Source organism: Stegodyphus dumicola, chromosome 6, assembly GCF_044657685.1.
Source record: "Stegodyphus dumicola isolate Sdum_Otavi_A_Nest chromosome 6, ASM4465768v1".
NCBI lineage: Eukaryota > Metazoa > Arthropoda > Arachnida > Araneae > Eresidae > Stegodyphus > Stegodyphus dumicola.
The window spans coordinates 153,255,060-153,267,258 of NC_140773.1; the positions used below are offsets into that span (position 1 = coordinate 153,255,060).

General features: G+C 33.3%; 1 protein-coding gene across 7 annotated transcripts in view; it reads left to right on the forward strand.

Moving 5' to 3' along the window:
- LOC118184470 (disks large 1 tumor suppressor protein-like) overlaps positions 1-12,199 on the forward strand; it is a 711,253-nt gene that overhangs the window by 379,876 nt on the left and 319,178 nt on the right. The window contains exon 1 of one of the 7 annotated variants that reach the window (XM_085819063.1): positions 6,210-8,139. The exons of the other annotated variants lie outside the window; for them this stretch is intronic. Coding sequence (XP_085675189.1) covers positions 8,038-8,139 — 102 coding nt within the window. The 5' untranslated portion in view covers positions 6,210-8,037. Of the gene's footprint in view, positions 1-6,209; positions 8,140-12,199 lie in introns of those variants that run through there. 7 annotated transcript variants of the gene reach the window in all.

Genomic DNA, 12,199 nt, shown 5'->3' on the forward strand with positions numbered 1-12,199 from the left:
GTACATTATATGAATCTAATATGTTATTTTGAATCATGATTGCATATGCATCTTATAAGCATATATGAGTTTTAAATACCATATTTGAGAAGTTTTGAATTACACATAATTTCACGAAAATATGCTCAGAGTTCGAGTATCACTTCCAGTTTTTTGTAAGTTTGATGTAAGCGTTATCATGGACGAAAAATCGTCACACACATACACACGGACAGGAAGAATCATTGTACAAATAGCAAAAACGAGTTGTGGAAACCCTGTTTCTAACTATTCACCGAAAACTCACTATATCGAATCTTGAGACGGAAAGCATTGCATAATAGCTACGCCTGTGTATACCTGTCGGAGGATAAAAGGTCGCATTACTGATGTAAATTTCCAGTTTTAGAAAACTGACGATACATTGTCAACATAGGAGGTAGTTCTTTTGCAAATCTCCTTATAAAACGCTAAAAACTAACTTGAGATGCGTTACAAAATTGTTTTGTAATTCATTTTGTTTACTTGATTATTAGCAAAGCACGCTAGGGCTATCTGCGAAAGCGAAGGTACGGTTTCATGGAGGACTTTCTAAGGGAAACTGGCTTTCATCTGCGTTAAGCACGGGGAAAACCATGAGTCCATGCATCCAACCTGTTTGCTCCGAATCGAACCCAGGTCGAACTAACAGCGTTCAGCGACTTTACCGCTTGGCCGTCGGTGCGCAATTTTCTAATTGATTTGTATTGTCGATGCTTCCGATTTTAGTACTTTATATATTTTCATGGTTTTCTTATATTTCTTTTAGTATTAAATTGTTAAAAATACTTACGTGTATTAGTATGGAATAAAATGATGAATATAAAGTTAATTTAAAAAGAAATTGTGACTATTTTGCTTTAGTGTTTCTGTTATGTGTTGTTTCGTTTAACAAAATTTTCTGTATTAAGAAACTGAAATACGGTTCTTAATATGGAGCAATAATTATAAAACATTTTAATTAACATATGACCTTTTGAGTTCCTGAATAATTTTGATTTAATTCCGATAACAGAATGATCTTCATGTTTCCTTTTTAACACGCGTACATTTATGTTTGCAGCAATAATCTGGTTAGGGAGAAAAGAAAGCGCAGCAGTGTGGTGAATTGAAAGGTTGAAGAAAAAAACGGGGGGCGGGGCGGGGGTTACTTGCCTAAACTTCTAAATCCCGTAAATCTCTTAATGGTTTGATACCAACCTGTAATTGGCAACATTCATTGAGAGTTTATGATCTACTTTTGGCTGAACTAATCAAAATATAAAATTAGAAATTCCTGCACAGATTAGTAAATTGGGAATTGAGAAATGTCTCAACTGCTATATTGTACGCCTTCTTTTAGATATTGTGAAATATGCATGTAATTTTTTTTTCGAATGAAGTGTGATAAACCATTTCTTGTGGCGTTGAAAGATTCGTATGATTAAGGAAATTAAATTCTTTCAATTATTCGCTGTATATTTCTTTTTCATGTGTATCGGAAAAGTAATCCTGAAAACTAGCAGTAAATAAAAAATTACGATGCATTTCTTTTATTCCCGTCTCCAGTGTCAGCATTTCTAGAATTACTTTTATAAGCCTTAATCTTTGGCTAGATTTGATCCAGATTTTCTTGTTCCGAGTGCGACATTAATGTGAAATTAATTTGGTTCGTTTCTTATCGAAGCCTTAATTGCGCGAAGCAGTATCATTTCGGGAATTCCTCAGATAATGTGTTCCAGGTATAAGTGTCCAATACAGCTTGGAAGGAATTTCTGCGAATCTGTTTTGTTCTTGTATGGTATTAATGGGATGCTGTTGATTGCGGATACGTGTCTTGCAATCTGATTTAAGATAGTTAATGTCGTATGTGAAGGAACTGTATCGTTTGTGAGAGCTTGATGTATTATTATTATTATTATTATTATTATTATTGTTGTACCTGTAGGACTAGTTTACTAGAAATGTTGGTATAACGGGAAGCACGTTCGGCTAGCAACTGAGAGATCCTATCAGGAGAGAATCGCTGATTTTCGTGTTTATGTTAAAAATATACTTAATAATTCTACAGAAATAAACTTAATAATTCTACAGAATGAAGTAGACTGCAGAAGTGCAGGTGGATTAAGGCAATAATTTTATCGCTATGAAGATCGCCAAAATTTCGATAATTGTTTTCTTCATCAAGTTATGCAGCCTTTAAATAATAAAGCTTCTGAACTTGTATTACTTGAGTATTATTCGCAGTAACTTGTAATTATTCCATTCGGTATGTTTACCAGAAAATTTAGAGACTGTTAATTCATGCAAACGTATTTGTACATTAGAATCAAATTTACTACCGTCATTTTCATTCTCAGAATATACAATAGGTGATAGAATTTCCATAGTTCTTACCTCCAAAACTTCCGTTCTTTCTTCTTCCATTTGGGCAATTTCTTCATCGATGGCTGTGACATCTTTTTCATCAACACTTTCGAAACATCTATTTCTAAAGTTTCTGGTATTCATTTGAATACTTTGAAGCGATCTTATTTGAATTTCGTTTTTGTTTCCTCTGTCATTATATGCCTTAACTGCGTTTTCTAATCTAGTTTCGCTTTTAATGCTGTTTTATTTCTGTCTATGTTTGTTCTCTATTCCGGCTTGACGGACCAGTGTACTATGTTTGATGTATACTAACTAATTGAGGGGACTATATGAAAAAGAACTTTAAAAAACTTTATTAGCAACCTTACCTAGTATAGGTAATTACTATATTCAATACTAATACGTGTTACCTTAGCCGAAACTAATGGCCAAGTGAGAGTTTCTATCTCTCCACAATAGGCGGCGCTGTATTCTAACTTAACAAATGCTTTTTTTCTTTTGTTATTTATCAATATTTTTTCACATTTTGATGTTTAATTCAGAAAAACGTGCTAAAAATCAACTAAATCTGGATTAATATACGTATATATTGTTGCGTTCTACGAGTGTGTGATTTTGGAGTAATTGACGGTAACGATGAAGAATCAAAACACAATTTATTCACTAGTTATTACACAGGAGAATTCCAAAGACTCGTTTACAGTCGCCGACGTACAGGCAGGATATATAAACCTTTTGACTTGCCTTCGAGAACATTGTAGGGGAAAGTAAATATTCGTCCTAGAATGTTCTCGCTCCGTCTGTGGCATGTCGCCAATTGGCACCAAACGGGCGATTTCGCGGCAAATCCGACAACCCTTCATTTTCTTGGCTTTTTCTGGTAACCCCAAACCCCGCTTTGCTGGAAAGCTATCTTACCGCAGCTGGGCATTTCGTAACAATATTTATTTTTCGAGTTTGGAAAGGTATGGGGGGATGAAGGTCTTCTGGCAGTGGTGAAAAGGGTGCATGAAACTAAAAAAGGTTGAAAGACCCTGCTTTAGAGAGTTCTCCACAAAGGTGTCTTTCTCCTTAAGCAGATGATCCTTGTGTGCTTTGCTGTATTCAGATAACCTAAAAGCGATCTTACGCAGGCCTGTGGAGCAGAGCATGATCCGTGTGACTTATTTCATTGAATCATAGTATAAAAACGTCTTAAAGACGTAGAGAAGAGAAAACTGAATAAAAAGTATAGTTCAAATATCGACCACTAGATGGCGTGTGTGTGTGATTACGGCAAAGCCTCGAAGGCTATCTGCCTAAGGGCAGGGATGCCTTCGTGGAGGACTTTCTAAGGGAAACTGGCTCGTATACACGTTACACATGGGGAAAACCAGACCGCTAGATGGCACTTTTCATACAATATACGTTATGAAAGAACGTTATGCAAAGTAGGAATCTTAAAATAACAGTAGTCAATGATGTAAGATTCTTTCTTCAACATACTTTTAGAAAAGAAAGTTCGAGCTTTATTGGTCAAGATTCTTAATCTTAATTGCGGTAGTAGTTCAGCAGTACTGAGGGAATATTGACGTTTGGAAAGGCGTATGAAAAGGGACTGTATCGGAGAAAGATTTTAAAAAAGACGTTACTAAATTTGATTGGACTGAGCATTTGGGTGTGCTACCAGGAAGTTGAAAAATCCAGATTTTGAATGAAACTGTGAAGTAGGCGCTGTTGCTATGAAGTAGGTGAAGTAGGCGCTGTTGGTTGACAGAGCGTTCTGTTCCCAAAAATTTGTCTGCAGATGCTGGAACGGTGTCAGTGTTTTATGTTATTCTTTGGTCAACGTAGCGAAAAATTTCTTCCATCCATTTTTAAAGTGGTATCCATACAAGATTTACATGGTGGCATTCACTGCATTCTCAAGACTCGCATAAACCTACAAATTTTGCCTTCTGTTTTAAGGGGGGGGGGAAGGAATAATCATGGCTTTGGTCAGATGAGGCACATTTTGTCCTAGACAGAGCAGATAATCAAAACTTGCGTAAGTTCCAGTTTATATCTGAACTGCCTCTCATTCTGATTATGTAACTGTAGTGTGTGGTTTTACTGCTGACTTCATTCTTGGCTTTTTTTGTTGTTCCAGTTTATATCTGAACTGCCTCTCATTCTGATTATGTAACTGTAGTGTGTGGTTTTACTGCTGACTTCATTCTTGGCTTTTTTTTTTTGTTGTTGTTGAGAAGAATACTCCTCAATATCCAATACTAGTTCGCATTTCATGTACTGCTGATTATTCGCCACTATTTAAATGATGAGTTAGTAATGTATTCTATCGCAACAGGTATTTCCCCGTATTTAATATAACATTGGTAAGTTCTGAATTTATGTCCATGTGACATAAGAAGCCTATTAATCTTAAACTGTTCATTCCGTTCCGTTTAAATGATTTCCGTTCATTTTTATTGTCGTCGTATTTATGTGTAAGGAATATATATCTATATATATAATACCCAAAAGCTGTATAAAATATAAAAACTAAAAATATCTGCCTCCTACCTTATATAGTGGTTAGTGCGCTAGAGTTGTGATCGTCAGGTCTCGAGTTCAAAATAAAACTAATTACTTTTAAATTTTCAAAACTTTCAGTATGCATAAACATTGTCTTTTTCTTCCTAAACTTTCTCAAATCGTGTTGATCTTCTTTGATATTTTCCTCAAAAGCTATTGTGTACTTTTTCGTAATTCTGCTGATTATTTAATTTTTATGATATGGAGGTAGTTGGTACTAAAATAATTCTTGTAGTGTATTGCATCTACTATTGATTTACTCATCCGATATTATTCAATCAATTCTTTCATTCGCTGTTCAAACAACAGATACAGATTAATATTTTACAGCTCTGAGAGTCTGAAGAAAATGTTTGGTGTAGCATTATTTAAAAAAATGCATAACCGAAACCCGAATGGGTAATTACCGAGTCGATTAAAAACAGTGTAAAAATGACATTTTTTAAATAATGCGTTTGCTTTTTCCAGGACTTTCTTAAGTTCGATTTAGAAGTCACATACCTTAATACATTATTTTCCATCAATCCCAGGAAAAAATATACTATCGAAGTTTGACCACATGGTTATATATAGTCTTTATTTTAGTTTAAAGGGATTTGTCCTTGAAGAACTGTTGTTTTCGTTTTGCGATTTTGTGTCGATTCATTACAAACGGCGAATCACTTTTCAAACTGTTACCACCAAATGTTAGCCATTTTTATACTGTTTTTATATTTAAGTTAATATATAAGAAGTTTTTATAGTTTATTTTATAGTTATAATCGAAGTTAGCATTATATTTGAAGAAATTAAATAATGAGAAATCTGCATAAATGTATGTATGTTTTCTCGCATTGTGATTAAACAACGGTACATAGAGCCATCGAATTTTGAGTAACGTAATCCTCCTACACGAATATGGGCATGTGGAAGACCAAATTTGAAATTTGGAATTTGTTTTATTATAGATTTCCTATTTTGTAAAAATTTAAGATTAACAAACTCAAGGATTTCAAAGCGAGCAATGGCAACGTAGTACAGAAAAAACATTTTTATCTCCAGCGCGTGAGTCTCTGTATCGGAAATTCTAAAGACATGCTCATTTTAAAAGAATTTGGGATATTGCTGTTGAATTTTTTTTTAAACTGACTGAGAAGGATAATAATTTTCTGTTCGTTCATCTATATCAACTGTAGTGTGCGTTTTAGCTACGAGTCTACTATTACTCTGAAGAATGCAGCGCCACAGAATGTAGCTCGCACTCTCCACCGATCCTGAGCAGACCAGTCATCAAGCTGACGCGACGGAGAAAGGTCGCGTGCAGCGATTGTTCGTCGCGCTCTTTCCGAGGCAACAAGCAGTGTTTTGGATATGCTCGGAAAACCATTCACAGTTGCCCTTCGTTATGTGAAGTATCGGTGTTTCTCGCAGCATCATCTGCTACTGTTTTCCGAAGTATAAGGTGTGATTTCAAATAATTACGGTACATGTGTTGCATTCGGAAGGTAGTTTGAATCCTCCCGCCTTCTTATCTCTTTATTGGCAAATTGCGATTGCTTAACGAGGACATATTCACTGTGCTGGAATTGTGCGCCTCAGGAATATTTATTGTCTTACATCGATTTCAATAATTATCGATCTTCTGCTTTCGTTTCAAGGAAAAAAAAATTGTCTTCCAGAGATTTTTTAAGATCATTAAAGAATGTTAGATGAATGGGTTTTACTGAGAACTAAGCTTTGTTAATTTTTGCAATAAATCTTAACGAATTTTGTTCTACGTAACTACATGTTACTATAAAATTCTAGGAACAATATTGATATACGTTAGAAAGTCCCGTCATTTCTTCGGTTAGTTGTGATTTCTGTATATTTTGTTGCATTCATACTCTGATCAGCATTGGGAATCGAAAATGTAGCATTCATTTAGCAACGGAAAGCTTTCTGTATGGCGAATCGCAGAAATAAATGCTGGTCATAAAACAGGTTGTCTTCAATAGCAATGCATTCCCTCTTTACAACTAGGTACTTTACGATAATCTTCTTCCCTGCGATCGAGTGCTTCAGACTGTGGTTTAATTTTCTGTATCCTCTGAAATATCGGTGTAATAAATGATCTCTCGATACAATCCCTTAGGAATATTAATCTTAGCAGGTCATCCATAGGATCGTTAAATATTATTAACGACTCTTCAGTGGTTATAAATTTTGTGTCCTGCAACTTTTCGGTCTGAAATGTAGTATTAAATGAAAGCTTTGTTGTAATCTGAAGTTAAACCTGTAGCTGCGTTTGAGGAGATTGTAATTTTCGAGTCTTCTAAAACTTCAATTCCATGAATCAGTCACATATGTGAGGATGTAAGTTTTTTAACTGAGATGATTTCTTCTCTTGAGTTCTTTTGCTGTCATCGATGTTAAATTTTGAACATTTCCATATATATGGTAGATAACCTTTCCATTGCAGATTTGTACTTTGAGATTCCGCTTAAGAACCAGATAAAGGTATTATGGTAAAAGGGGATTAAATTACTTAAGTATTTAAAGGCATAATTGTTTTGGTTGACAATATTCTAATCTGTGATGTATCCTGTTAGGCTCAGTTTAGTATTATTTTTCTCTCATGACAATTTTACTCGTATTACATGACCATTTTAAAAGAGTTCGAGTCTTGACAGCTTTTGTAGATCGTTATGCAGAAAAAATGCTTACTGTTCATGGAGTTCCTGAAAAGCGAGCTTAGAGTATTCAAATATTTAGCAACGTCTTCTTTTATAATGTTACGTATGGATAACTAAAGTCATCGAAGCAGTAATGATTTTTGTGAATTTATGAAAATTTCTGCTTGAATAACAAGCATTCAATACGAAAAATTTATAAACGAAGTAATCTTTTTCATGTAATTTCTAGCCTTTGAGAGAAATGTCTTCCACGTTACATCTGTTTCCATTGTTGTACAAATTGTGTTGGGCCGCGTCATTTATTATAGAAAGGTGTATTGAGAGGTCAACTGTAAGTTTTATTGCTACGCTTTGTGATGGCCGCATTTTATGTTTTAAGAACTACATATATGTTGGGCAACCTTATGTGGGCCTTAAAAGTAATCGTTGATGGTGAGCATGCCTGCTGCCAGCGGATTAAACCATGTGTTCGCTTTGTCCCATCAAGAAAAGGCAAAGTAAAATGGTGCGATTTGACTCGTATGTGGATACTATATCATATTTAGAATACGCCAGCACCTGTAAGGTGAGTATATTTCTGTGTGGTGAATTTGCTTGCTTTTCTGAGTTTTCTTCATGTCTTATTAATATAATTTTAGAGGGAGGGGGGAGCTTCAGTTTCTGTTAATTTGGTCTTTCAATATTGTTGATATTTTTTACATTAATTGTGAAAACTATTTCAGTAACGGAGTAGTTTAGGCAGAGACGGATTTATGACGTCCAAGTCACATTTGGTATAGGTTTCGCTTTTTAAAAAGGCTTCCAAATCACTCTCTCTCTCTCTCTCTCTCTTTTTTTTTTTTCTTTTTCCAAGTAGCAAACGTATGTCTTAAGATGTAAAACGCTGTCAGAAGTTCGTGTGAAATTCGCCTCTTCTTCATAAATCTATCACTGTTATTCCAAATCGAAAAGAGGGACAATTTCCTTCTAAATGAGCTTAAGAAATTTAAAATCTTCCTCGAAGTTAGGAAAGACTTTGAATTGTTTTTTTGCCGCGATTTCAACAGCTGTGACAAATGGCAGTTTGCCAGATCGTATGACTATTGTTGTAACGTAGCGCAAGGAACATAATGTGCCATGAAAAATAGAAAGGGTCAACTCGTGTAAAAACGGAAGTTTTTAGACTAAAATATATTAAACGTATATTTTATTTTTGACGTTTGTGTTTTACTTTACTACTCCGAAATGGTTTAGATTCTGAATAATTAATTTCCGTTTGGACAGAAATAAATGGAAAATAATTTAAAGAGAATAATTTAAGTTACTAACAAATTTGAAGTGATTAAAATGTGTTAGATTTCAGCTTTTTGTTCATGCATTATTGTGTTTTATGATCTCTATTTTTGGTGAGGTTTCAAAAAAATATTTCAGTTCGTTTTATTTCTAATTGTGTTGCAAGAACAGTATGCGTTTTGACATCTGTAATTTAGTTAGATATAGTTAGTATACATCGAAGTAACTTTCAGAAATTTATTATTTCATTTTCATGGCAATTAAAGAAGACATGTAACGTTTAAATCATAAGGACTTAATTTAATGGATCTGAAAGTGAAGGAGGGAAAACAAATTCTTACCTTTAACTGAACTCCTTTACAAGAATTTGACAGTAATATTAAAATTTCGCACAGAATATGTTGAGCAAACTCATTTACTAGCAGTGTTCCAAATTTTTCGAAACTTTTAAAAATTTAACAAAGCAGTTCATGTTGTAATTTGTAGTTTTCTTCTGCTAAGTGAATTTTAGATGCTAAAACCAATTAGTGCCATCGCTTTTTTTTTATTTATATTTATTAATTTTAAACGAATGGCTTTCATTGTATGCTGTTTTTAAGTTTCGAAGGTCTTAAATTTTTATTGCGAGCATATGAATGTATCTTTTGATTACTTTTGGAATATCATTTAGATGTGAGAATTAATAGGCGTAAACTTCTTGAAAACAGAGCAGTTGTTTTTTAATTGTTCTAAATTCTGATGAGATCCAAAACGGATGAGCCCAACAGTGGCTAAGTGGATAAGACTACTCAATACTGGTAGTTCGATCCAAGTTTGGCAAATAAAATGCATAATATATTCAGTTAATTGAATAATGCATAATATATTCATTAAATTGGATAAAGGTGTGCAATATGTCAATTGTGCTACGATGTTCAACAAACATATAGTGTATAAATGTATTGGGAAAATGTCTATTTATAGATATATTATTTAGATATATCTATAACTATAATATATAAATAGATATAACAAAGACCTTTAAAAAATAAACGAATATGATGACGTTTTTATTTTAAGCTGTGTGCTGATTTTATATATATGTTTTTTTAACTATATAGTCCTTGTAGAAATAAAAAAGATAATGGTAAACGTAAAATTCCGATATTTACAACGCATTAAACAAAAATTTCGCTTTAAAAATAAAGCACTCCAATTATCTGGATTTTTCTGATATCCAGATAGATTACAATTTTAATTAGTGCTTATATTTGAGGTTTTATTATAAAAAATGCAGCGAAATTGGAGGGGGGGGCAGCTTCCAAAATATGATGAAATGTCGATTGAAGGATTTTCTGTCGAATTAATAGGTGCCGAGTATAAATGTGTGCTTTAAAGCAGAGTATGGTACCAGTATATAGTAGTCATGTACAAAGAACTTTTCTTAAATTTACATTTACAAATTTGATTTGATTTTTTAAAGAAGAAAAAAAAGAAATAGTAAAGAAAATTTTGATATATGCCTGTTATAAATTTTACAGTTAATAGTATTTTTAGGTCAGAATTCGTAATATTAAATTGCTGGTGCAGCTCTTACCAACGCTTTTTTTAAGCGTACTATTAGTCTTCGTAGAAAAGTAAGGATTTTTAGTTTTAAAAACATGTTTAGAGTATTTCATGTTATTTTAGCATTTTAGCGTGAAATATAAAATACTCTGTTGTCATAGCAACTTGCTCTTTTGTTTAGTGCATATGACGTATATGTTCAAAGTTCTGTTATTTATTTGAGAGGGTTCAACATATTTTTTAACCTTATATGGAAACTGTTGCTAGAGAAATTTAATTGGAGTAAGTGCACTTCAATACTTGCTGGCTTATATTTTGATATAGACTTTGAGCTTTAGAAAAATGAGAAACATAAAAAATGGCAGGTTACGTTTCCTGATGTTTTTAACGCAATATGATGGCAAGTATAACAGTTATTATTGTAACAATTGTTCTTAAAAAATGTATAACATTCAAACCTGTTAAGAAAGGAAGAAAAAAAAAATAACAGTGTTATCTAGCTAATTGAACATTATCCCAACTAATGTTCCTTCGCTATTATTAATGCGAAGATGTGATTAATCTTGATTGCCTAATCTTAGAACTTATGTTAAGAATGATGAGTGAACTTAATGACTTGAAATGGTATGTAGTTTTGAGTGTTAGGATGATGAGTGGTGTTTGATGTTATCGTTTTTTTAAGTGTTTATATATATGTATGTATACATTGGTGTAAGAAAGAAAATGCTATTCCCGCCATATAAATGCACTTTTCTTAAGGAGAAAATGCTGTCGTTATGCAAAGTTTACCGACTATTTTTGTTCTTTTTAATACTGGCCATTAACCATTTGGTAGTTTTCTTACAGTTTCAAGTTAATTGCCTCCCCCCTTTCCACTCACCTTTACGGTTTGTAATTTAGCGGAGGTTTAAAGGCTATTTTCAAACATCTTTTTCCTGCACTCTCCATGTTTATTATTTTGGAGAAAGGAAGACACAGACTCTAATTTTGAGAATTAATTTCGAAAAAAGTCATGATGTAAAGGAAAAAAGACGAAATTATGCAATGTTGAAAGAGTTTTGTCACGCATTTGTTTTTGAACGAGTTTTTTCTTTTCTTTCACGTAGAGCTGGGGAAAAAGTGCAGTGTGACATGCTTAAGGACAATTATTTTTTTATTAGCCCAAAGGGCGTTATCCCAGAAGGGCTATTAATTTCGTTTTGGCATTTTGAGTTTGATACACTTTTCAAACTGTTGCCACCAAATATTGCAGCCGTGTATTATATTGAAAGAAATTAAATAATGAAGAATCTGCATAAATCTATGTATGTTTCTCGCATTCTGATAGAACAACGGTACCTAGAGCCATTAAATTTTGAACAACGTAATCCTCCACCGAATATGGGCATCTAGAAGCCCTAATTTGGAATTTGTTTTATTATATATTTCATATTTTGTGAGACATTAAAGAATTTTTAATTAACAAACTCAAAGATATCAAAGCGAGGAATGCAACACTTAAAAAAAAGGGGGGGAATACCGCGCAAGACTGTATCGGAAATTCTAAAAATATGCTTATTTTAAGATTATTTTGCGGTATTGGTGTTGAATTGAATTTTACGGTTTAAGTTCGAGAAACATGATATTTATTAAGTCACACGCAAAACATTAAAAAACGCCCCTTTGGGCGTAATGTAAAATTTTAGACTAGATTTCCGTGATTATTTTAGCATTCATTATCTTTTTATTTCGTACTTGCTGTTAAGATTTTTTATTAATACACTTCGGTACAGCTTTCATTTTCTGAGTCTCGAATTTTTCCGTTGTGT